This window comes from Rhinoraja longicauda, chromosome 41 (assembly GCF_053455715.1).
Source record: "Rhinoraja longicauda isolate Sanriku21f chromosome 41, sRhiLon1.1, whole genome shotgun sequence".
Taxonomy (NCBI): domain Eukaryota; kingdom Metazoa; phylum Chordata; class Chondrichthyes; order Rajiformes; family Arhynchobatidae; genus Rhinoraja; species Rhinoraja longicauda.
In genome coordinates, this window is record NC_135993.1 from 10362301 (window position 1) to 10388856 (window position 26556).

The 26556-nt window shown below is 53.4% G+C and overlaps 1 protein-coding gene across 1 annotated transcript; it reads right to left on the reverse strand.

Annotated features, from left to right (window-relative positions):
• Positions 1-127: 127 nt before the first annotated feature.
• Positions 128-24829, reverse strand: prss16 (serine protease 16). The gene is given in 14 exon segments (XM_078431034.1): positions 128-1328; positions 2218-2363; positions 4392-4571; positions 7145-7286; positions 8126-8398; positions 9900-9947; positions 10579-10657; positions 10938-10939; positions 11939-12062; positions 13873-13922; positions 13924-14003; positions 15885-15984; positions 17735-17922; positions 24724-24829. Coding segments are annotated over 14 exon segments (1530 nt in total). The 5' UTR covers positions 24785-24829; the 3' UTR covers positions 128-1271.
• Positions 24830-26556: the final 1727 nt, after the last annotated feature.

Genomic DNA, 26556 nt, shown 5'->3' on the forward strand with positions numbered 1-26556 from the left:
CCTGACCCGCTGAGTTCCTCCAGCACTTTGTGATTTACTCAAGAGCCTGGAGTCTGCAGTTCTCCGTGCCTTAATTCAAAAACCAGCGCCCACCACAAAACAAATGTCCATAACTCAAAACTGACTGTCAAAGATAGATTTTATTAAAATATTTACAGAAACGAGATTTCAAACAATTTAATCATACCTTCATTAGAAAAGTGGAGAAGAAATTAAAAGCTGTGTTGTAATCAATCGGTAATTTTGTTTTGTAAAAAATAGAATTTGTAATAAAAGCATTTTGGAGTTGCAAGTACGTGATAGACACAAAAAGCTGGAGTAACTCAGCGGGTCAGGCAGCATCTCTGGAGAGAAGGAATGGGTGACGTTTCAGGTCGAGACCCTTCTTCAGACTAGTTAGGGAAAAGGGAAATGAATGAAGGAAATGCAAAAAAGTGACGATGATAAAGGAATCAGGCCATCGTTACTTGTTTGCACATCTTTCATTCATTGTTCTTTATCTCTCTACATCATCGTATATATCTCTCATGTCCCTTTTCCCTAACTAGTTTGAAGAAGAGTCTCGACTCAAAACGTCACCCATCTCGTCTCCAGAGATGCTGCCTGTCCCACTGAGTTACTCCAGCTTTTTGTGCCGACCTTCGGTTTAAACCTGCATCTGCGGATCCTTCCAACACATTGTGTACAGGTGATTCCACAGCAAAGGGAATAGAACAGAGCAAGATAGATCACCGGAGAGACAGAAGGGGAATCTCCTGAGATACCACACAACACGGTGGGAGGAATAGATTGGGTAGATGCACAGTCTCTTGCCCAGAGTAGGGGAATCGAGAATCAGAGGGCATAGGTTTAAGGTGAGGGGGGAAAGATTTAATAGGAACTATTTCACACAAAGGCACAAAGTGTATGGAGCGAGCTGCCGGAGGAGGTAGTTGAGGCAGGTATTATCTCAAAGTTTAAGACACATTTGGACAGGTTTAGAGGGATAAGGGCCAAACGCAGGCAGGTGGGATGGTGTAGATGGGGTGTGTAGGTCTGTGTGGGCAAGTTGGGCTGAAGGGCCTGTTTCCACGCAGTATAACTAAACTGGACTAAACGGGGTACAGACCATCGTGCAAACCATCCACATCCCCATCAGCCACAGAGGATAAGGCACATCATACGCGATGAAGATAGACACAAAAAGGCTGGAGTAACTCAGCAGGTCGGGCAGCGTCTCTGGAGAGGCTGCAAACACGTCGCTCTCCCGGCGACGAACACCCTGAGCCCCGTTACAACGGAGACAGGCGGCTTCTGGACAGCCAATCGCCAATCTGATCTTCGATTATCTGTTTGGAAAGGAGGAAGAATCACTACCAAAAAAACCCCATCAATTCTTCAAACTTTAAAACTGAGGTGAGAAGAAACTTTTTCACCCAGAGTTGTGAATACGTGGGATTCTCTGCCACAGAGGGCAGTGGAGGCCAATTCACTGGACGGATTTAAGAGAGAGTTAGATAGAGCTCTAGGCGCTAGTGGAATCAAGGGATATGGGGAGAAAGCAGGCACGGGTTACTGATTGTGGATGATCAGCCATGATCACAATGAATGGCTCAAAGGGCCGAATGGCCTCCTCCTGCACCTATTGTCCGTGTTTCTATGTGCAGCTCGAGGGTCCGAGGATATGCGATCACCAATGCCGAGGGTGGGGGGGGGGGGTCATTCCACATAAACGGCCCACTGGGTCCCAAGAACTGGCGGCACGGTGGCGCAGCGGTAGAGTTGCTGCCTCAAAGCGCCCTATCCGGGTTCCATCCGGGCAGCGGACGCGGGGGAGGGGAGGAGAGGAAGTGGGGAGGGACTGAGGGAGGAGGTGAGGGGGGCGGGGGAGGGGAGGAGAGGAAGGACGGACGAGAGGAGAGGTGGGGGAGGTAAGGGCGGGGAGGGGGTGTGGGGGAGGCGAGGAAGTGGGGAGGTAGGGGCGGTGAGCGGGTGTGGGGGAGGGGTGAGGGAGGTATGGGTGGTGAGGTGGTGTGGGGGAGGAGGGCGGGCGGTAGGGGTAGTGAGGGGAGGGGGAGGGGTAGACGAGAGGAAGTGGGGAGGGACGGAGGTGAGGGGGGGGGCGGGGGAGGAGATGGGGGAGGGGAGGAGAGGAAGTTGGGAAGGGGAGGTGTGGGTGAGGGGGTGTAGTGGAGGGGGGGACGGAGGTGTGGGGGATGGGAGGGTTGAGGGTCTCACCTGTCGGGCGTGCCGGAGGGAGGGGAAGTCTCCTGTCTCGGGTGGGTTCATGTTGGCACAGTGGGCAGTGCCGTTGATGACAAGGGCCAGCTCAGAGTGGGACTGGTTCCTCAACACACTGAGCGCGTGCCAGGGGTCGATGTCCCCTGCAGAGGAGGAAAGATCACAACTGCTGGATGGATGCTCCACCAAGCCTCACTCCACCCCCCCACCCCAGCTTGCTCTAGCCACCAGCACCAACTTCCATTCATTTAGACTATAGAGATACAGCAAGGAAACAGGCCCTTCGGCCCACGCCGACCACCCATCCCCGCACACTAACACTATCCTACACCCACTAGGGACAATTTACACACACACCAAGCCATTTAACCTACAAACCTGCACGTCTTTGGAGTGTGGGAGGAAACCGGAGATCTCGGAGAAAACCCACGCAGGTCACGGGGAGAACGTACAAACTCCGTACAGACGGCACCCGTAGTCGGGATGGAACCCGGGTCTCCGGCGCTGTGAGGCGGCAACTCTACCACTGCGCCACCGTGATGGAGGTGGCATAATCACCCCCATCCCCCCCTCATCTCCCCTTACCATACACACAGCCCCCCCCCCACACCACCCATAGCAATGCACCATTTCTTATGATATTAGCCGGGACATCCCGTATTTTGGGCCATATTAGTTTGCCCCTTATGGGACCGCCCTTGTCCCGTATTAGTAGGGTTGCCAACTTCATCACTCCCAAATAATGGACAACGGGTGACGTCACCACCACGTGCCCCACGTGACCTCACCCAGCCAGCGGCCACGTGCTCCCGCTCCACCAATGGCGGCTGGTGTAGTGGGAGCACGTGGGCCGCTAGCTGGGTGAGGTCACGTGGGGCGCGGTGCGGTGACGTCACCCTTTGTCCCTTAATTGGGGGCGAGGAAGTTGGCAACCCTAGTCCCCAGCTGTCTGTGGCAATGAATTCTACAGATTCACCATCCTCTGACTGAAGAAATTCCTCCTCATCTCCAAAGGTACATCCCTTCATCCCTCTGGTCCTAGACTCTCCCACTAGTGGAAACATCCTCTCCACATCCACTCTATCCAGGCCTTTCAATGAGGTCTCTTCCTCATCCTTCTAAACTCCAGCGAGTACAGGCCCAGTGTTGTCAAACGCTCATCCTATGTTAACCCACTCATTCCTGGGATCATTCTCGTAAACCTCCTCTGGACCCTCTCCAGAGCCAGCACATCCTTCCTCAGATACGGGGCCCAAAAACTGCTCACAATGCTCCAAATGCGGCCTGACCAGCGCCTGAAAGAGCCTCAACATTACACCCCTTCCTTTACACTGTACCCCCCCCCCCCCACCAAAATAAACCTTGCAATGCACTCGCATTCCCCACTACCGATTCAACTTGCAGATTAACCCTTTGGGAATCCTGTACCAGCGCTCCCAAGTCCCTTTGCACCAAAGATACTAGAGGAGCAAGATAGACCACGCGACCCTAAAAACCGTAGTATGTCACGGCGGCCATTTTAGTCGGCAGAAACTTGCAGAAACATTTAAAAAGAAAAATAACAAAAATCTGTGAGTTGATAGATGTGATATATTCTGCATTTTAATGGTATCATCACACATACTGTTCCTCCACAACACTGATTACACTGCGAGAGGCAGGTTTTGCTTACTAAAATGGCTCCTTTGCGTACTACACTTCAGTATAGGCGATTTCAACGGAGTGGTCCATCTTGTTCCTCTAGTATCTTTGGGCCTGCCCGCTGGGAAACTTTGTAACTTTGACGGTGCCCTTTCTGTAGCGCCTCTTTGCATACCTTTTGCTTACTAAAATGGCGGACGTTACGCTCCTTTGCGTACCACACCTCAGTAGAGGCGATTTCGACGGAGTGGTCCATCGTGTTCCTCTAGTATCTTTGCTTTACCGATACCGACCGGGAACAGGCCCTCCGGCCCGCCGGGTCCGTGCCGACCAGCGAGCACTGTCCGACACACCGAAGACAACGTTACAATTCACCCAAGCCAATTGACGTTTGGGTACACTGACAGATAGCGGCCGTGGTCGGGATGGAACCCGGGTCTCTGGTGCCACAAGGCAGCGACTCTACCGCTGCCCGTCCTGTGCTGGCAGCGCCCCTCGCCCCGACCCCGACCCCGACCGCCCCCTCTCACCGTTGACAAAAATGATGCGGCTGGACTTGGGTCTGTCGGCGCCGTAGTAGTCGTTGGTGAAGTCCACCGCCCCCCGCACGCTGCTGGCACCCACGCCAAACACCTGCGCACAGATGTCCACCTGCGATCGCAGGGTGAGCCAGCGGGAGAGTGGGCATCCCTCATCCTCACACGTCTGGTCTGGGGGGGGGGGGAGAGGGGGGGGGGGCGGGGGAGAGAGGAGGGGGGGTGAGAGATGGGGGGGGGGAGAGAGGTGGGGGAGAGGGGGGAGAGAGAAGGGGGGAGAGAGGGGAGGGGGAGAGAGGAGGGGGGGTGAGAGATGGGGGGAGAGAGGGGGTGTGAAGATAGGGGGAGGGGGGAGGAAGGAGGAGAGAGGGAAGGAGGAGAGGGGAGGGGAGAGAGGGGGAGAGAGAGGGGGAGAGAGGGGGGAGGAAAGAGGGGAGAGAGGGGGAGGAGAGAGGGGGGAGAGTGTGGAGGAGAGAGGGAGTGTGGAGGAGAGAGGGAGAGGGGGGGAATAAGGGGAGGGAGGGAGGGGGGAGGGAGAGGGGGGGAGAGAGGGTGGGAGCGGGAGAAAGAGAGAGAGAAGAATTAACAAACACTGGCAATGACCCAAGTAAAATGCAAAGTACTGGAGTAACTCAGCGTCTTTGAAGGGAATGCATAAGCATCGTTTCGGGTTGGGACCCTTCTTCAGACGATATGTGCAGGAAGGAACTGCAGATGCTGGTTTACACCCAAGATAGACACAAAATGCTGGAGTAACTCAGCGGGTCAGGCAGCGTCTCGGGAGAGACGGAATGGGTGACGTTTCGGGTCGAGACCCGAAGGGTGTCGACCCGAAACGTCACCCATTCCTTCTCTCCAGAGATGCTGCCTGACCCGCTGAGTTACTCCAGCATTTTGTGTCTACCTTCGATTTTAACCAGCATCTGCAGTTTTTCATCCTACACATTTTTACTGGACTTTACCTAGCACTGAATGTTATTCCCTTTATCATGTATCTGCACACTGTGGACGGCTCGATTGCGATCATGCATTGTCTTTCCGCTGGCTGGTCAGCACGCAACAAAAGCTTTTCACTGTACCTCGGCACACGGGACAATAAACTCAACTCAATCTCAAACTCATGGCTGATCTATCTTTTCCCCTCAACCCCATTCTCCTGCCTTCTCCCCATAAATCATGACCCCCCGTTCCAATTAAGAATCTGTCAATCTCTGCTTTAAAAATACCCATTGGCTTGTCCTCCACTGCCTTCTGTGCAACAGATTCCACAGATTCACCACCCTCTGTCTGAACAAATTCCTCCTCATCCCTGCTCTGAAGGTACATCCTTTTATTCTGAGGCTGTGCCCTCTGTTTCTCGACTCTGCCTTGCTGTGTCTGATTGTAAATTGTCCCTAGTATGTGGATTAGTGCTCGGAATGAATCGTGCCAGGGACCCCTGCAAACCTCTCCAGACTCTCTTGGCAAATCCACACTCTGCGAAGAGGTGGGCCACCGTCTCCTCTCCATAGCAGCCGTCCCGAGGGCAGCGTGCGCTGGTAGTGAGGCTCTGGCGGTGCAGGAAGGATCTGACTGGGAGGGCTCTCCTCACCGCCAGCCGAGCCAGGTCTTGGTGCTTGTTGGTGAGCTCTGGCGATGAGGCATTTTGCCAGACAAGCTGGGCAGTCTGCTCTGGGAACCACGCCACAGGACCCATGGAGTCATTCCCCTGCAGTGCCTGCAGGATGTTCCGTGCTGACCACTGCCCGATGGACTTGTGGTCAAAGGTGTTGGTCCGTCCGGAAGAACCTTTCCACGAGCGACAGATGGTGCGGCAATGTCCAGCTGACCGGCACATTGCGTGGCATCTGCGCCAGGCCCATCCTTCGCCAGGTAGAACCTCAGCAGGTAGGTGCCCACGGTGCCTTGGCTCCACGCTCCGCCTGATGCAGCCACACACGAAGGTGGCCGTTCCCAGGGACGCATTCAGAGACTGACATCGAGTGCTGCTGGAAGGTCATCAACTCGCTCTTTGGTCTGCCCGATCCTTGTTGACCTCCCAGCGGAGCGAGATGCCCATCGGGGAATGTTGCTGACTGGCCCGCTGCAGACTGCAGGAGTACGTGCTGAGGGACGTCACTGAAGCTTGGTGCAGCCAACGCCAGGGCTCTGTGGGGGAGGACCACAGTCTAGGGTCCTTCCGCTGCTGGACGTGGGGGGCAGGGTGTGGTGGAGAGAGACGCCCCTCCAAATAAGGGATACTGTATAAATCTGTACAAATTTGGCAATGTATATCTGTATTGAATGAATGTATAACCTCCGTGAATGTCGGATGGAGTTTTGAAAGGTACATGTTTTGTAAATATTTATTTCTGGAATAAAGTTTTTGTTTGATATAAAAATGTGGATTAGTGCAGATTTAGTTTAGTTTAGAGATACAGCGCGGAAACAGGCCCTTCGGCCCACCGGGTCCGTGCCGCCCAGCGATCCCCGCACACTAACACTATCCTACACACACTAGGGACAATTAACCTACAAACCTGCGCGTCTTTGGAGTGTGGGAGGAAACCGGAGCATCCGGAGAAAACCCACGCAGGTCACGGGGAGAACGTACAAACTCCGTACAGACGGCGCCCGTAGTCAGAGGCAGCAACTTTACCACCTGTCCCGATTGTAAGTGTGCGGGGATCGCTGGTCGGCGCGGACCCGGTGGGCCGAAGGGCCTGTTTCCGCGCTGTTATCTCTAAACTCAAGTGAACTGAACTCACAGTAGCCAAACTCGGCGCAGGTCTGGTAGTACCACTGGCGCTCGCCCACACCGTACGTCTTCACCACCGTGCTCCGCAAGGTCGCCAACGCCTGCTGGTGGGAGTTGTCCACGCAGTTCAGAAACAACAGCTTCATGTAGGCCTGGGGAGACACACGGAGGTCACAGGCACGTCCCACCCCCACCCCAATAACCCCACGAGGCACAGCCCACTGCTGGGGGTTCAACATCTACAGCCCCCATCAGATGGACCCCTGAACCAGCACACCACCCACAGGCCGCACTGTCAACTACCCTTCCTCACACCCCCCCAACCCCCCTCCTCATTCCCCCACTCCCTCCTCCTCATTTCCCCCTCCCCCTCCCCCCCCCAAACTCATCCCCCTCATTACCCCCCCCCACCTGCCTCCCCCCTCATTTCCCCCCTCCCCAACCTTGCCTCTCCTCACCCCTCCTCGTTTCTCCCCTCCCCCACCCTACCCCTCCCTTCCCCCCCCCGCGTTACCGTGTTGCGTGTCCCCCCGTTACTGTGTTGCGTGTGTGTCCCCCCATTACCGTGTTGCGCGTGTGTGTCCCCCGTTACCGTGTTGCATGTGTCCCCCCATTACCGTGTTGCGTGTGTCCCCCGTTACCGTGTTGCGTGTGTCCCCCGTTACCGTGTTGCGTGTGTGTCCCCGTTACCGTGTTGCGTGTTCCCCCCGTTACCATGTTGCGTGTTCCCCCCGTTACCGTGTTGCGTGTTACCGTGTTGCGTGTTCCCCCGTTACCCTGTTGCGTGTCCACGTTACCGTGTTGCGTGTTCCCCGTTACCGTGTTGCGTGTCCCCCCGTTACCGTGTTGCGTGTGTCCCCCCGTTACCGTGTTGCGTGTGTCCCCCGTTACCGTGTTGCGTGTCCTCCGTTACCGTGTTGCGTGCGTGTCCCCGTTACCCGTGTTTGCGTGTGTTCCCCCGTTACCGTGTTGCCCCCCCCCTCCCCGTTACCGTGTTGAGCGCGATGAGCCGGTGGTAGGGCGCCCCCAGCTGGGTGTTGAGCATCATGCGGCAGAGCGTGGCGATGGTGGCGATGTTGCCGAGCTCGCGGTTGTACTGCACGGTGCCCATCACCACGTCGGCCAGGTTGCCGGCCAGCTCGCCGTAGTCCCCGGAGCCGTTCAGCGGCCGGCACGACTGGAAATCCCTCGCCAGCGCCGCCGCCTCTCCCCGCGCCAACATCCCGTCCACCGCGGTGAAGGCCGCGCCCACCGCCGCCCGGCACTGCCCACGGAGAGAGACTGTTTACACCGGCACACTGGCGTGGTGCAGCGGGTAGAGCCGCTGCCTCACAGCGCCACAGACCCGGGTCCCATCACGACTACGGGCGTGGAGTTTAGTTTAGAGATACAGCGCGCAAACAGGCCCTTCGGCCCACCGGGTCCGTGCCGCCCAGCAATCCCCGCACACTAACACAATCCTACACACAATTTACAATTCTCCCAATTAACCCACAAACCTGCTCGTCTTTGGAGTGTGGGAGGAAACCGGAGCGCCCGGAGAAAACCCACGCAGGTCACGGGGAGAACGTACAAACTCCGTACAGACGGCGCCCGTAGTCGGGATGGAACCCGGGTCTCCGGCGCTGTGAGGCAGCGACTCTACCGCTGCGCCACCGTGTTTGTACGTTCTCCCCGTGACCTGCGTGGGTTTTCTCCGGGTGCTCCGGTTTCCTCCCACACTCTAACAATACACCTCACGCTGCCTCGGCAAGGCCAGCAGCACAATCAAGGACCAGTCTCACCCGGCCACTCCCTCTTCTCCCCTCTCCCATCGGGCAAAAGGTACAGAAGTGTGAAAACGCACACCTCCAGATTCAGGGACAGTTTCTTCCCAGCTGTTATCAGACAACTGAACCATCCTACCACAACCAGAGAGCAGTGCTGAACTACTATCTACCTCATTGGAGACTCTCGGACTATCCTTGATCGGACTTTGCTGGACTTTACCTTGCACTAAACGTTATTCCCTTATCATGTATCTGTACACTGTGGACGGCTCGATTGTAATCATGTATAGTCTTTCTGCTGACTGGTTAACACGCAACAAAAGCAAGATGGGGGGGAGAAGGGGGGCAGGGGGGAGGAGGGTTAGGGGGGAGAAAATGGGGGAGGGGGTGGAGGAGTGGAGGGGGAGGGAGAGAAGAGGGCAGGGGAGGGGGGAGAGAAGGGGGAGAGAAGGGGGGAGAGAAGAGGGGGAGAAAGGGGCTAGAGGAGGGGGGCGAGAAGAGGGGGAGAGAAGGGGGAGGGGAAGCAGGGAGAGGAGGGGGGGAGAGAGGAGGGGGAGAGAGGAGGGGGAGAGAGGAGGGGGAGAGAGGAGGGGGAGAGAGGAGGGGGAGAGAGGAGGGGGAGAGAGGAGGGGGAGGGGAAGGGGGGAGAGGAGGGGGGAGGGGAGGGGGGAGAGAAGGGGAGGGGGGGAGAGAAGGGGAGGGGAGAGAGGAGGGGGAGAGAGGAGGGGGAGAGAGGAGGGGGAGAGAGGAGGGGGAGAGAGGGGGGGAGAGAAGTGGGGAGAGGAGGCAGGGAGGGAAGGGGGCGAGAGGAGGGGGAAGAGGAGGGGGAGAGGAGGGGGGAGAGGAGGGGGGGAGAGGAGGGGGGGAGAGGAGGGGGAGGGGGGAGAGAAGGGAGGGGGGATGGGGGAGGGGGGTAGAAGGGGGGGGAGAGCAAAGACATAGTCCACACAAGATAAGGAGAGAGGTTAACACGATGCATATTGAGTCCATACACACCTCTGGTGACCCCCCAACCACAGGGTTGGACAGACTCTGAGACACCACCTGTGGAAACAAAGACAAGCAAGATCTCTAAGACAGACACAAAACACCGGAGTAACTCAGCGGGTCAGGCAGCATCTCGGGAGAGAAGGAATGGGTGACGTTTCGGGTCGAGACCCTTCTTCATAACCTTTAAACGGTTTGCGAGATGCATTGCAGACTGCCACCACTCTGTGTAAAAAATGTTCTGCCCCAGGCCACTACAATAAAACTCATGTTTGTTTGTTTGTTTGTTCCTGAACTACAGCCAAAACGGTACACGATGGCACGACAATTCCAGGCCCACCTTACTCACCGTCGTCCCTTTGGTGCTAATGGGAGAAGTTTCATTGAAATCGGTGTTATATTTTTTAAGTTGTTCACATTTTAAAGTTTAAATCTATCTCCTAGGGAGGGAGGGGGGGAGTGTGGGGAGGGGAGGGAGGGGGGTTGAGGGGGTGGAGTGGGGGGGAGGGGAGGGAGGGGGTGGAGTGGGAGCGGGAGGGGGGGAGGAGGGGGGGTTGAAGGGGTGGAGTGGGGGGGAGGGGAGGGGGGAAGGGGGAGGGGGGAGCACCAATGGAGGAGAGGTTTGGGCCCGGCTGGTCCACTTGGTCTGGTGATAATCACTTGTCTCTCTTGACGGGACTTGCCTTACCTTGTTGTAGGTGGTGAAGTCCAGCTGGGCGCGGACAGGTGCGGAGGAGGCTACTGCAGCGTGGACCAGGTGAGGGGAACTGTGGGAAGAGCAGATACCTGAGACAGGGGAACACGCGCACGCACACAGACACACTCACACACACACGCCCACACACACACGCACACACGCCCACATGCACACGCACACACCCACACACACAGAAACACGCACGCACATGCACACACCCACACACTCGCACACGCACGCACACACACACCCACGCGCGCACGCACACCCCACACACACACCCCATACACACACGCACGCGCACGCGCACACACAGGTGGGAGGTTGTCATCACGGCACGGTTTGGGAACAACTTGACTCTAGACATTACAGTGAATTGTGGTCGCATCCCAGACCGTCACGCACACCAACCTCCGTACTTTGTCTGTACGGAGTTTGTACGTTCTCCCCGTGACCTGCGTGGGTTTTCTCCGAGATCTTCGGTTTCCTCCCACGCTCCAAAGACGTGCAGGTTTGTAGGTTAATTGGCTTGGTATAAATGTAAAAATTGTCCCTGGTGTGTGTAGGATAGAGTGTTAGTGTGCGGGGATCGCTGGTCGGCGCGGACCCAGTGGGCCGAAGGGCCTGTTTCCGCGCTGTATCTCTAAACTAAACTAAACCTCCCTCCCATTGACTCCCATCTACACCTCGCGCTGCCTCAACAAGGCCAGCAGCACAATCAAGGACCAGTCTCACCCCGGCCACTCCCTCTTCTCCCCTCTCCCATCGGGCAAGAGGTACAGAAGTGTGAAAACGCACACCTCCAGATTCAGGGGCAGTTTCTTCCCAGCTGTTATCAGGCAACTGAACCGTCCTCTCATCAACTAGAGTTCACAAGTTTTTGGTCCAGAATTAGGCATTCGGCCCATCAAGAGGTACACAAGTTTGAAAACGTAACCTCCAGATTTAATTTTGGTTTAGTTTAGTTTAGAGATACAGTGCGGAAACAGGCCCTTTGGCCCACCGGGTCGGCGCCGACCAGCGATCCCCGCACACTAACACTATCCTACACACACTAGGGGCAATTTATCGAAGCCAATTAACCTACAAACCTGCACGTCTTTGGAGTGTGGGAGGAAACCGAAGATCTCGGGGGAAAACCCACGCAGGTCACGGGGAGAACGTACAAACTCCGTACAGACGGCGCCCGTAGTCGGGATGGAACCCGGGTCTCCAGCGCCGTGAGGCAGCAACTCTACCGCTGCGCCACCCGATGGTTAATGACGTCTGTTGGGAGCCGCTGCCCAGAGTCCCCCCCTCCCCCCTCCCCCCCTCCCCCCTCCCCCCTCCTCACCCCCTCCCCCCTCCTCACCTTCAGCCGGAACCAGGCGGAGAGAGAGCCGGGGTACGAGCCGCCGAAGCACACCCAGCGGCTGTGGATCGTCACGTTGTAGCGCTGCGTGATGAAGGCGTGTAGCGTGGCTAGGTCTGCCAGCCTGCCCAGAGAGAGAGAGAGAGAGAGAGAGAGAGAGGGGGGCACAGAGTTAGCAGAGACCCCACCCACTGGCACCACCAACACCCCCCCCCCTCCCCAACCCCCAGCCTGCCCAGAGAGAGAGAGGGGGGGCACAGTTAGCAGAGACCCCACCCACTGGCACAACCAACACCCCCCCAGCCTGCCCAGAGAGGGGGGGGCACAGTTAGCAGAGACCCCACCCACTGGCACCACCAACACCCCCCCCCCTCCCCACCCCCCAGCTGGCCCAGAGAGAGGGGGGCACAGTTAGCAGAGACCCCACCCACTGGCACAACCAGACACCCCCCCCCCCTCCCCACCCCCCAGCCTGCCCCCCAAACTCCGTACAGACGGCGCCCGTAGTCAGGATGGAACCCGGGTCTCCGGCGCTGTGAGGCAGCAACTCTACCGCCGACAGCAAACGCTGTGGCTTTTGTTCCAACCATCTGCCCATCAACATTCCCCCATCACCTGTGTCTACCTGTTACCTGCCATGTGTCGTCCACGCATTCTACTCCCCCCCAAACACCCCCACAATCAGTCTGAGGAAGGGCCCCGACCTGAAACATCACGTATCCATGTTCTACGCTGCCTGACCGCTGAGTATTTGTTCTGTATTCGGAAGTGTCCCCTCTCCTGGTGACAGAGAGAGACAGAGAGAGGCAGAGAGAGGCAGAGAGAGACAGAGAGAGACAGAGAGAGACAGAGAGAGACAGAGAGAGACAGAGAGAGACAGAGAGAGGCAGAGAGAGAGAGAGACAGAGAGAGACAGAGAGAGACAGAGAGAGAGGCAGAGAGAGAGAGAGACAGAGTCAGAGAGAGACAGAGGCAGAGAGAGGCAGAGAGAGACAGAGAGAGACAGAGGCAGAGAGAGACAGAGAGAGACAGAGGCAGAGAGAGACAGAGAGAGACAGAGAGAGACAGAGAGAGACAGAGGCAGAGGGAGACAGAGAGAGACAGAGAGAGACAGAGAGAGACAGAGAGAGACAGAGAGAGACAGAGCGAGACAGAGGCAGAGAGAGGCAGAGAGAGGCAGAGAGAGACAGAGAGAGGCAGAGAGAGACAGAGAGAGACAGAGAGAGGCAGAGAGAGGCAGAGAGAGGCAGAGAGAGACAGAGAGAGGCAGAGAGAGGCAGAGAGAGACAGAGAGAGGCAGAGAGAGACAGAGAGAGACAGAGAGAGACAGAGAGAGACAGAGAGAGACAGAGAGAGACAGAGAGAGGCAGAGAGAGACAGAGAGAGGCAGAGAGAGGCAGAGAGAGGCAGAGAGAGACAGAGGCAGAGAGAGACAGAGGCAGAGAGAGACAGAGAGAGACAGAGGGAGAGAGAGACAGAGGCAGAGAGAGACGGAGAGAGGCGGAGAGAGACAGAGAGAGAGGCAGACGCACACACGCACACACAGACACACACACACAGATAGACACACACGCACAGACACACACACACACACAGATAGACACACACGCACAGATAGACACACACACACAGATAGACACACAAAGACACACACACACACACACAGACACACACACACACACACACACACACACACACACACACACACACACAGACACACACACACACACACACACACACACACACACACACAGACACACACACACACAGTGACAGGCACACACAGACAGACACACACACACACACACACAGACACACACAGGCATAGACACACACACACACACACACACACACACACAGACACACACGCAGACATAGACAGACAGAGACACAGACAGACAGACAGCCACAGACGGGGGTGTGCAGGGACTCACGCTTGCTGGCTGCTGAGGAAGCGGAGGTTGTGGAGATTCAGCCCATCTGGGATTGATGCTAGCCCCATAGTAGCGATGTTCTGCGGCGACCAGCAGGGCGCGGTATTTCCGTGCCAGGTCCACGTGCTCCCCTGCGGCAACGGAGAGACGGCGGGCGGCACGAATCAGGAGAGCGGCCAAGCCTCGACCACCCCTCCCCCCCCCCCCAGACACGGCTCATTTCCCCAGTCGGGCCGAGACCACCCCACAGTTGTGCAACATTTATTTTAGTTTAGTTTAGAGATACAGCACGGAAACAGGCCCTTCGGCCCACCGGGTCCGTGCTGCCCAGCGATCCCGGCACATTAACACTACCCCACACACACACTAGGGACAATTTACATTCACCCAGTCAATTAACCTACAAACCTGCACGTCTTTGGAGTGTGGGAGGAAACCGAAGATCTCGGAGAAAACCCACGCAGGTCACGGGGAGAACGTACAAACTCCGTACAGACAGCACCCGTAGTCGGGATGGAACCCGGGTCTCCGGCGCTGCTTTCGCTGTAAGGCAGCAACTCTACCGCTGCGCCACCGTGCCGACCTTTAGTTTACGGTCATGGTGGCGCAGCGGTAGAGTTGCCGCCATCTCTAAACAATTTGAGAAGCAGTGCGGAAACAGGCCCTTCGGCCCACCGAGTCCGGGTTCGATCCTGACCTTAGGTGCTGTCTGCATGGAGTTTGCATATTCCCTCGGTGGGTTTTCTCCGGGTGCTCCGGTTTCCTCCCACACTCCAAAGACGTGCAGGTTTGCAGGTTAGGTGGCTGCGATAAATTCCCTGCCCTCGTGTGCAGGGAGTGGATGAGAGATTGGGAATAAGTGAAGAAAGCCAATGGAATGTTGGCCTTCATAACAAGAGCAGTTGAGTATAGGAGCAAAGAGGTCCTTCTGCAGTTGTACAGGGCCCTAGTGAGACCGCACCTGGAGTACTGTGTGCAGTTGTACAGGGCCCTAGCGAGACCGCACCTGGAGTACTGTGTGCAGTTTTGGTCTCCAAATTTGAGGAAGGATATTCTTGCTATTGAGGGCGTGCAGCGTAGGGTTACTAGGTTAATTCCCGGAATGGCGGGACTGTCATATGTTGAAAGACTGGAGCGACTAGGCTTGTATACACTGGAATGAGAGGGGATCTTATTGAAACATATAAGATTATTAAGGGGTTGGACACGTTAGAGGCAGGAAACATGTTCCCAATGTTGGGGGAGTCCAGAACCAGGGACCACAGTTTAAGAATAAGGGGTAGGCCATTTAGAACGGAGATGAGGAAAAACTTTTTCAGTCAGAGTTGTAAATCTGTGGAATTCTCTGCCTCAGAAGGCAGTGGAGGCCTATTCTCTGAATGCTTTCATGAGAGAGCTAGATAGAGCTCTTAATGATAGCGGAGTCAGGGGGTATGGGGAGAAGGCAGGAACGGGGTACTGATTGAGAATGATCAGCCATGATCACGGTGAATGGCGGTGCTGGCTCGAAGGGCCGAATGGCCTCCTCCTGCACCTATTGTCTATTGTCTAACTCGTGTGAACGGGTGCGTCACTGGTGGGCGTGGACTCGGTGGGCCGAAGGGCACGGTTTCCACGCTGCATCTCTGAACCAAACCAAAGGCTGGGTAGGGTCGCCAACTGTCCCGTATTAGCCGGGACATCCTGGTATTTTGGGCTAAATTGGTTTGTCCCATAAGGGACCGCCCTTATCCCGTATTAGTAGGGTTGCCAACTTCCTCACTCCCAAATAAGGGACAAAGAGTGACGTCACCGCCCCGCGCCCCAAGTGACCTCACCCAGCCAGCGGCCACGTGCTCCCGCTCCACCAATGGCGGCCGCCCTTTGTCACCCTTTGTCCCTTATTTGGGAGTGAGGAAGTTGGCAACTGTTGGGGGGAGGGGAAGGGGGGAGGGAAGGGGGAGAGGGGGAGGGGGAAGCAGGAGGAAAAGTAAGACCGTTTCAACTACCCATCCACTCCTGTAGCACTGTACCTGTGAGCACAGAGTAGGTAGTCAGGGCCCCTTCACCTCCGATGTACAGGAACACAGGCCCCCCTTCTGGCTCCCACAGCTCCCTGTTCACCCAGTATCTCTGCAGAGCAAAGGCACGTTGATTAAAGGAAAACTCCCACACAGAAGGCAGGCACAAAACGCTGGAGTAACTCAGCAGGTCGGGCAGCATCTCGGGAGAGAAGGAATGGGCGACGTTTTGGGTCGAGGCCCTTCTTCAGACGAGAGTACAGGTGGAAACAGGTAGAAGGAGGGAGAATGAAAAAGGGAGTGTGCTGGGGTGAGGAGAGAGAGGGACAGAGGAAAGAGAACTAGAGATAGAGAGAGGAGGGAGTAAAATGGAGAGGGGAGAAAGAGAGGGGCAGGTGGAGGGGGAGAGGGAAACGACCCGAAACGTCACCCATTCCTTCTCTCCAGAGATGCTGCCTGACCTGCTGAGTTACTCCAGCTTTTTGTGTCTACCTTCAATTTAAACCAGCATCTGCAGTTCCTTCCTGCCGATTCTGGATGATTAGCCATGATCATATTGAATGGCGGTGCTGGCTGGAAGGGCCGAATGGCCTTATCCTGTTTCTGTGTTTCTATGTTTCTATATTTGTGTTTCTGTGTTTCTGTGTTTCCATGTTTCTGTGTTTCTATGTTTCTATGTCTGTGTTTCTATGTTTATGTTTCTATGTTTCTGTGTTTCTGTGTTTCTATGTTTATGTTTCTATGTTTCTATGTTTATATGTTTCTGTGTTTCTGTGTTTCTATGTTTCTATGTTTCTGTGTTTCTGTGTTTCTGTGTTTCTGTGTTTCTGTGTTTCTATGTTTCTATGTTTCTATGTTTCTATGTTTCTATGTTTATGTTTCTATGTTTCTATGTTTCTATGTTTCTATGTTTATGTTTCTATGTTTCTATGTTTCTATGTTTCTGTGTTTCTGTGTTTCTGTGTTTCTGTGTTTCCGTGTTTCTGTGTTTCTATGTTTATGTTTCTGTGTTTCTATGTTTCTATGTTTCTATGTTTCTATGTTTCTATGTTTCTATGTTTCTATGTTTATGTTTCTATGTTTCTATGTTTCTATGTTTCTATGTTTCTATGTTTATGTTTATGTGTTTCTGTGTTTATGTGTTTATGTGTTTCTATGTTTCTATGTTTCTATGTTTCTATGTTTCTATGTTTCTATGTTTCTATGTTTCTATGTTTCCGTGTTTCTGTGTTTCTATGTTTATGTTTCTATGTTTCTATGTTTATATGTTTCTGTGTTTCTGTGTTTCTGTGTTTATATGTTTCTGTGTTTCTATGTTTCCGTGTTTCTGTGTTTCTGTGTTTCTGTGTTTCTGTGTTTATATGTTTCTGTGTTTCTATGTTTCTATGTTTCCGTGTTTCTGTGTTTCTATGTTTATGTTTATGTGTTTCTGTGTTTATATGTTTATATGTTTCTGTGTTTCTGTGTTTCTATGTTTATGTTTCTATGTTTCTATGTTTCTGTGTTTCTATGTTTATATGTTTATGTGTTTCTGTGTTTATATGTTTCTATGTTTCTATGTTTCCGTGTTTCTGTGTTTCTATGTTTATATGTTTCTGTGTTTCTGTGTTTCTATGTTTATGTTTCTATGTTTCTGTGTTTCTATGTTTCTGTGTTTCTATGTTTCTGTGTTTCAATATTTCTGTGTTTCTGTGTTTATGTTTCTATGTTTCTATGTTTCTATGTTTATGTTTCTTTCTATGCTTCTGTACTTCTATGTTTCTGTGTGTTTCTAGGCTTCTACGTTTCTCTCCATTGCAGTATTCACCTGCTTGTCCATGGCATTATTATGTGTGTGTGTTTCTCTGCCCTGCAGTATCCACCTGCTTGTATGTGGCGTTATTTTGCCGGTTGAAGTGATCCATCGGTTGGGGGAAGAACTCCTCCTGGGGCTCCAGATGTTGCCCACTGTCCACAGCTGCAGAGGACCACCGCTGTCCCAGCATGTGTTCCCGGGCCCGCTGCTCCCGAGCCTGCTGGACCTTCTCCCTGATCAGCCACATGTTACGCCCTGGAAGAGACCGCAGCGGTGCAGGGGTTAACGCAGGTCACAGACGGTGGGGCAGGGCAGAGTGGCTGGGTCATTCCCTGACACTTTCTCGTATCTTTCTTTCTATCTATTATTTTTCTGCCCTTCGGCCCACCGAGACCCCATTCCATCTCTCCAGAGATGCTGCCTGACCCGCTGAGTTGCTCCAGCATTCTGTGTCTTCCCCAGGTTTGTAGGTTATTTGGCTTGGTGTCAATGTAAATTGTCCCCGGAGTATGTCGGATAGTGTTAGTGTGTGTGTATGTGTGTGTGTGTGAGTATGTGGTTGTGTGTGTGTGGTTGTGTGTGTGGTTGTGTGTGTGAGTGGTGTTGTGTGTGTGAGTATGTGGTTGTGTGTGTGAGTGGTGTTGTGTGTGTGTGTGGTTGTGTGTGTGTGTGTGTGTGGTTGTGTGTGTGTGGTGTTGTGTGCGTGTGTGTGTGTGTGGTTGGGTGTGTGTGTGACAATAGACAATAGGTGCAGGAGTAGGCCATTCAGCCCTTCGAGCCAGCACCGCCATTCAATGCGATCATGGCTGATCACTCTCAATCAGTACCCCGTTCCTGCCTTCTCCCCATACCCCCTCACTCCGCTATCCTTAAGAGCTCTATCCAGCTCTCTCTTGAAAGCATCCAACGAACTGGCCTCCACTGCCTTCTGAGGCAGAGAATTCCATACCTTCACCACCCTCTGACTGAAAAAGTTCTTCCTCATCTCCGTTCTAAATGGCCTACCCCTTATTCTTAAACTGTGGCCCCTTGTTCTGGACTCCCCCAACATTGGGAACATGTTATCTGCCTCTAATGTGTCCAATCCCCTAATTATCTTATATGTTTCAATAAGATCCCCCCTCATCCTTCTAAATTCCAGTGTATACAAGCCCAATCGCTCCAGCCTTTCAACATACGACAGTCCCGCCATTCCGGGAATTAACCTAGTGAACCTACGCTGCACGCCCTCCATAGCAAGAATATCCTTCCTCAAATTTGGAGACCAAAACTACACACAGTACTCCAGGTGCGGTCTCACCAGGGCCCGGTACAACTGTAGAAGGACCTCTTTGCTCCTATACTCAACTCCTCTTGTTACGAAGGCCAACATTCCATTGGCTTTCTTCACTGCCTGCTGTACCTGCATGCTTCCTTTCATTGACTGATGCACTAGGACACCCAGATCTCGTTGAACTCCCCCTCCTCCTAACTTGACACCATTCAGATAATAATCTGCCTTTCTATTCTTACTTCCAAAGTGAATAACCTCACACTTATCTACATTAAACTGCATCTGCCATGTATCCGCCCACTCACACAACCTGTCCAAGTCACCCTGCAGCCTTATTGCATCTTCCTCACAATTCACACTACCCCCCAACTTAGTATCATCTGCAAATTTGCTAATGGTACTTTTAATCCCTTCGTCTAAGTCATTAATGTATATCGTAAATAGCTGGGATCCCAGCACCGAACCTTGCGGTACCCCACTGGTCACTGCCTGCCATTCCGAAAGGGACCCATTTATCCCCACTCTTTGCTTTCTGTCTGTCAACCAATTTTCTATCCATGTCAGTACCCTACCCCCAATACCATGTGCCCTAATTTTGCCCACTAATCTCCTATGTGGGACCTTGTCGAAGGCTTTCTGAAAGTCGAGGTACACCACATCCACTGACTCTCCCTTGTCAATTTTCCTAGTTACATCCTCAAAAAATTCCAGTAGATTTGTCAAGCATGATTTCCCCTTCGTAAATCCATGCTGACTCGGAATGATCCCGTTACTGCTATCCAAATGCTCAGCAATTTCGTCTTTTATAATTGACTCCAGCATCTTCCCCACCACTGATGTCAGACTAACTGGTCTATAATTACCCGTTTTCTTTCTCCCTCCTTTCTTAAAAAGTGGGATAACATTTGCTATCCTCCAATCCACAGGAACTGATCCTGAATCTATAGAACATTGAAAAATGATCTCCAATGCTTCCACTATTTCTAGAGCCACCTCCTTAAGTACCCTGGGATGCAGACCATCAGGCCCTGGGGATTTATCAGCCTTCAGTCCCATCAGTCTACCCAAAACCATTTCCTGCCTAATGTGGATTTCCTTCAGTTCCTCCATCACCCTAGGTTCTCCGGCCCCTAGAACATTTGGGAGATTGTGTGTATCTTCCTCAGTGAAGACAGATCCAAAGTAACGGTTTAACTCGTCTGCCATTTCTTTGTTCCCCATAATAAATTCCCCTGCTTCTGTCTTCAAGGGACCCACATTTGCCTTGACTATTTTTTTCCTCTTCACGTACCTAAAAAAACTTTTGCTATCCTCCTTTATATTATTGGCTAGTTTACCCTCGTACCTCATCTTTTCTCCTCGTATTGCCTTTTTAGTTAACTTTTGTTGCTCTTTAAAAGAGTCCCAATCCTCTGTCTTCCCACTCTTCTTTGCTATGTTATACTTCCTCTCCTTAATTTTTATGCTGTCCCTGACTTCCCTCGTCAGCCACAGGTGTCTCTTACTCCCCTTAGAGTCTTTCCACCTCTTTGGGATAAATTGATCCTGCAACCTCTGCATTATTCCCAGGAATACCTGCCATTGCTGTGCTACCGTCTTCCCTGCTAGGGCCTCCTTCCAATCAATTTTGGCCAGCTCCTGCCTCATGCCTCTGTAATCCCCTTTGCTATACTGTAATACCGACACTTCCGATTTTCCCTTCTGCCTTTCCATTTGCAGAGTAAAACTTATCATGTTGTGATCACTGCCTCCTAATGGCTCTTTTACCTCTAGTCCCCTTATCAGATCAGGATCATTACACAACACTAAATCCAGAATTGCCTTCTCCCTGGTAGGCTCCAGTACAAGCTGTTCTAAGAATCCATCTCGAAGGCACTCTACAAACTCTCTTTCCTGGGGTCCATTTCCAACCTGATTTTCCCAGTCTACCTGCATGTTGAAATCTCCCATAACCACCGTAGCATTACATTTTTGACACGCCAATTTTATCTCCTGATTCAACTTGCACCCTATGTCGAGGCTACTGTTTGGGGGCCTGTAGATAACTCCCATTAGGGTCTTTTTACCCTTACAATTTCTCATTTCTATCCATACTGATTCAACATCTCCTGATTCTATGTCACCCCTTGCAAGGGAATGAATATCATTCCTTACCATCAGAGCAACCCCACCCCCTCTGCCCACCTGTCTGTCTTTTCTATACGTTGTGTACCCCTGAATATTCAGTTCCCAGCCCTGGTCCTCTTGTAGCCATGTCTCAGTGATCCCTACAACATCATAATTGCCCATGACTAACTGAGCCTCAAGCTCATCCACTTTATTTTTTATACTACGCGCATTTAAGTACAACACTTTAACTTCTGTATTTACCTCCCCTCTCACATCGTTCACAATTGGCCCTGCCCTTAATTTCTTTTCCCCTCTAGAACTTCTGTTCCCATTCTTCCGAGAGTCTTTTGCAATATCTCCTGTATTCCCTTTTACCTCATCTTCATATTCACAATTTGTGTGTGTGTGTGTGTGTGTGGTTGGGTGTGTGTGTGTGTGTGTGTGGTTGGGTGTGTGTGTGTGTGTGTGTGTGTGTGGTTGGGTGTGTGTGTGGTTGGGTGTGTGTGTGTGTGTGTGGTTGGGTGTGTGTGTGTGTGTGTGTGTGTGTGTGTGTGTGTGTGTGTGTGTGTGTGTGTGTGTGTGGTCAGTGCGGACTTGAAGGGCCGAAGGGCCGGTTTCCACACTGTATCTCTAAACTAAACTAAACCAAAGTTCTAGCTTTCCTTTGAGGTTGTTAATTAGGCTGAAGGCTGGCCGTGTGAATAATGACTTTATTACTGTGTGAAGGGTCCCGACCCGAAACGTCACCGATCCATGTTCTCCAAAGGTGCTGCCTGACCCGCTGAGTTACTCCAGCACTCTGTGTCCCTTGTTGGATACCAGCATCTGCAGTTCCTTATTTCTGCTCATCACTGACCTCCCCCACTCCAGTCCCAGAGTCGCTGAGTCGGCAAAGCTGGCCGCTGACACGGCTCACTGAGTCATTCCCAACAGCACAGTCACGGGTCTGGCACCTGATCCACCATCCCAACTGATAGTTGCACCACAGTCTCACACACACACACACAATCACATACACACACACACCCCACACACACACACAACCACACACACACAGCCACACCCAACCACACCCCACACACACACAACCACACACACACAGACACATACATTCACACACACACACACTCTCATACATACATACACAACCACACACACACACTCTCACAACCACACACAACCACACACACAACCACACACACTCGAGTAGGGTTGCCAATCGTACACTAGCACTATCCTGCGCACACCAGGGACAATTTACAATTCTTACCGAAGTCAATTAACTTACAAACCCACACGTCTTTGGAGTGTGGGAGGAAACTGGAGCGCCCGGACAAAACCCACGTGGTCTCAGGGAGAACGTGGAAACTGTGTACAGGCAGCACCCGTAGTCAGGATCAACCCCAGGTCTCTGGCGCTGTAAGGCAGCAACTCTATGCGCCACTGAGCCGCCCGTGTTGGTGGAGCTGCCGCCTCACAGCGCCAGAGTCCCAGGTTCGATCCTGACCTCGGGCGCTGCCTGCGTCTGGCGTCTGCGCCCTCTCCCTTTGACCACGTGGGATTCCTCCGGGCGCTCCGGTTTCCTCCCGCACCCCAAAGACGTGCGGGTTGATTGGCCCCCGGTAAATTCCCCCTGGTGTGTCCGGAGCGGGTGAGAAAGTGGGTTAACGTGGAGCGAGGGTGAGCGGGCGATCGCCGGTTGGCATGGACCCCGTGAGGTGAAGGCTCGGTCTCCACGCTGCATCTCGAAAACTAATATCCAAACGATGACCACACAGGCAGGCAGGCAGGCAGGCAGGAGTTGGCGTCTCGAGTCAGGCCAGTTGAGACTTGCCCAAGACTCTGGAAGCTTGGCACCACGCCCACTTCCCTGCCCTTCCCCCTGCCCTCACAACTCAGACACGAACAGCTCCAACCCCAGGGATCTGCCCTACCGGCTCACGGTGGCGCGGCGTTAAGAGTTGCTGCCTCACAGCGCCAAAGACCCGGGTTCGATCCCCACTACGGGCGTTGCCTGTACGGAGTTTGCACGTTCTCCCCGTGACCCGCGTGGGTTTTCTCCGGGTGCTCCGGTCTCCTCCCACACTCCAAAGACGAGCAGGTTTGTCGGTTAAAAATTGTAAATTGCCCCTAGTGTGTGTAGGATAGTGTTAGTGTGCGGGGATCGCTGGTCGGCGCGGACCCGGTGGGGCCGAAGGGCCTGTTTCCGCGCTGTATCTCTAAACTAAACTTTTTAAAAACCCAGGGAGAGACACTCAAAATGCCTCCAGCAGTAGAAAACAGGTTTGCCAACTTCCTCACTCCCAAATATGGGACAGAGGGTGATGTCACCGCCCCGCGCCCCACGTGACCTCACCCGGCCAGCGGCCACGTGCTCCCGCTCCACCAATGGCGGCCGCCATTGGTGGAGCGGGAGCACGTGGCCGCTGGCCGGGTGAGGTCACGTGGGGCGTGGGGCGGTGACATCACCCTCTGTCCCTTATTTTGGGAGCAACGAAGTTGGCAACCCTACTAATACGGGACAAGGGCGGTCCCGTACGGGGCAAACCAACTTAGCCCAAAATACGGGATGTCCCGGCTAATACGGGACAGTTGACGAACCCAAGTACAAACCTCCTCCAGAGAATCCACCAGGCCAGGAACTAAGTGAACCCACCACACCCAGAGAGGCAAGAAAGAGGCTTCACTTTCACCCACTTCCCCATTCTCTTCCAATGAAATGAAGAATGTGCATTTCCATGGCAGCTGTACATTCCCAAGGGCTTTATAGCCAACAAACTCTCCTTTAGTTTAGATTAGAGATACAGCACGGAAATAGGCCCTTCGGCCCACCGAGTCCGTGCCGACCAGCGATCCCCACACATTAGCTATTCTACATACACTACAGACAATTTTACATTTTTACACAAAGCCAATTACAAACCTGTACCTTCTCTGCACTCTCTCCCCCCCCCCCCCCCCCCCCCCCCCCCTCTTCCCTGGGCTTTCTCTCTCCCCCACCTCCTCCTCTCCTTCTCCACCCTCTCTCTCCCTTCCTCACCCCCTCTCCATCACTCCCCTTTTACCCTCCCCATTACCTCTCCCCTCCCGCCTCTCTCTCCCCTCTATCTCGCCCCCCTCTCTCTCTCCCCCGCTCTCTCTCTCTCTCCCCTCTCTCATTCTGACTCTATCACTACTCTCTCTCCCTCCCTCACTCTCTCCCCCCCCTTATCTCACCCTGCCCCCCTCTTTTACTCTCTCTCCCTCTCTCTCCCTCTCTCTCCTCCCTCCCTCCCCCCCTCCCTCCTTTTATGCTCCCTCCATCTCACCCACCATCCCCTCGCCCCCTCTCCATCCCTCCCCTTTTACTTCTCCCTCCCTCTCCCCTATCTCACTCTCTCCCCCTCTCTGACTCTCTCTCTCTCCCCCCCTTCCTTCCCTCCCCCCCTCTGCTCTCCCCCCCCCCTCCCTCCCTCTCCTCTTCTCCTCTCCCCTCTATCTCACTCTCTCTCCCTCTCTATCTCACTCTCTCCCCCTCTCTGACTTTCTCTCTCTGTGACTCTCTGTCTATCTCTATGTCTCTCTCTATCTCTCTCTCTCTCTCTCTCTCTCTCTCTCTCTCTCTCTCCCTCCCTCTCCCTCCCCTATGTCCCCGTCCTGCCCCGGGCTGGGCTGGGCTGGGTGCAGCCGCTGACCTGCGGTGTGTTGAGGGGCGAGGAGCAGCAGCAGAGACACGGCGACCATCAGCGGCTTCATCTTCCGCGTCTCAGCCCGGCAACCCCGACCCGTGACGTCAGTGGGCGATGACGTCAGGGGGGGTTCCCCAGCGCCAGAGCCCGCCCCCAGCACCCGCTCCCATTGCCTGTATCGTCAGAGCCCGCCCCCAGCGCCAGAGCCAGCCTTCATTGGCTGCCCCGCCCGTCCATCACCCGCCCCTCTCCTGATTTATCATTGGCCACCAGTTGCTGGGCAGATTTCAGCTGAAGATGGACCCAAAATGCTGGAGTAACTCAGTGGCTCAAAGATAACATTATCTTTGGGCAGCATCTCTGGGGAGAAGGGATGGGTGACGATTGAGGCAGGATCCCTCTTGCCAGACACAGGAACCGCAGATGCTGGTTGAAAGTAAAAGACACAAAGTGCTGGAGTAATTCAGAAGGAGTGCAGGAAAATGACTGCAGATGCTGGTACGAATCGAAGGTATCACCAAAAGCTGGGGTAACTCAGCGGGTCAGGCAGCATCTCAGGAGAGAAGGAATGGGTGACGTTTCAGGTCTGAAGAAGGGTCTCGACCCGAAACATCACCCATTCCTTCTCTCCTGAGATGCTGCCTGACCCGCTGAGTTAGACAATAGACAATAGGTGCAGGAGGAGGCCATTCAGCCCTTCGAGCCAGCACCGCCATTCAATGTGATCATGACTGATCATTCTCAATCAGTACCCTGTTCCTGCCTTCTCCCCATAACCCCTGACTCCGCTATCCTTAAGAGCTCTATCTAGCTCTCTCTTGAATGCATTCAGATAATTGGCCTCCACTGCTTTCTGAAGCAGAGAATTCCACAGATTCACAACTCTTCAGCTTTTTGTGATATCTTGGAGTAATTCAGAAGGTCAGGAAGGAACTGCAGATGCTGGTTTATACCGAAGATAGACACAAAATGCTGGAGTAACTCAGCAGGACAGGCAGCATCTCTGGAGAGAAGGAATGGGTGACTTTTCAGGTTGAGACCCTTCTTCAGTCTGGGATGTGTGTGTGCCTGTCTCACACTGACTGCAGTGTCTGTTAGCTCACATCGCTCAGAGTCCAAGGTGTGTTGAGAAAAAATCCACCTTAATGAAAATAGACACAAAATGCTGGAGTAACTCAGCGGGACAGGCAGCATCTCTGAAAGACATGGACAGGTGAGGTTTCAGGTGAGGTTTCAGGTCAGAACCCTTCTTCAGAAATGTGTAGAAAGGTACTGCAGATGCTGGTTTAAACTGAAGATAGACACCAAATAGGCAGCATCTCTGGAGAGAAGGAATGGGTGACGTTTCGAGTCGAGACCCTTCTGCAGACTGATTAGGGGTAAGATAAATGAGAGATATAGATGATGATGTGGAGAGATAAAGATCAATGAATGAAAGATATGCATAAAAGTAACGATGATAAAGGAAACAGGCCATTGTTAGCTGTTTGTAGGGTGAAAATGAGAAGCTGGTGTGACTTGGGTGGGGGAGGGATGGAGAGAGAGGGATTGCCGGGACTACCTGAAGTGAGAGAAATCAATATTCATACCATTGGAGATGGTTTATTCTTAGAGAAGTTCATGTTCCTTACCGCTGGGGTGTAAGCTGCCCAAGCGAACTATGAGGTGCTGTTCCTCCAATTTGCGCTGGGCCTCACTCTGACAATGGAGGAGGCCCAGGACTAGGGTTGCCAACTTTCTCTCTCCTAAATAAGGGACAAAAGGTGACGTCACCCACCCCGCGCCCCAAGTGACCTCACCCAGCCAGCGGCCACGTGCTCCCGCTCCACCAATGGAGGC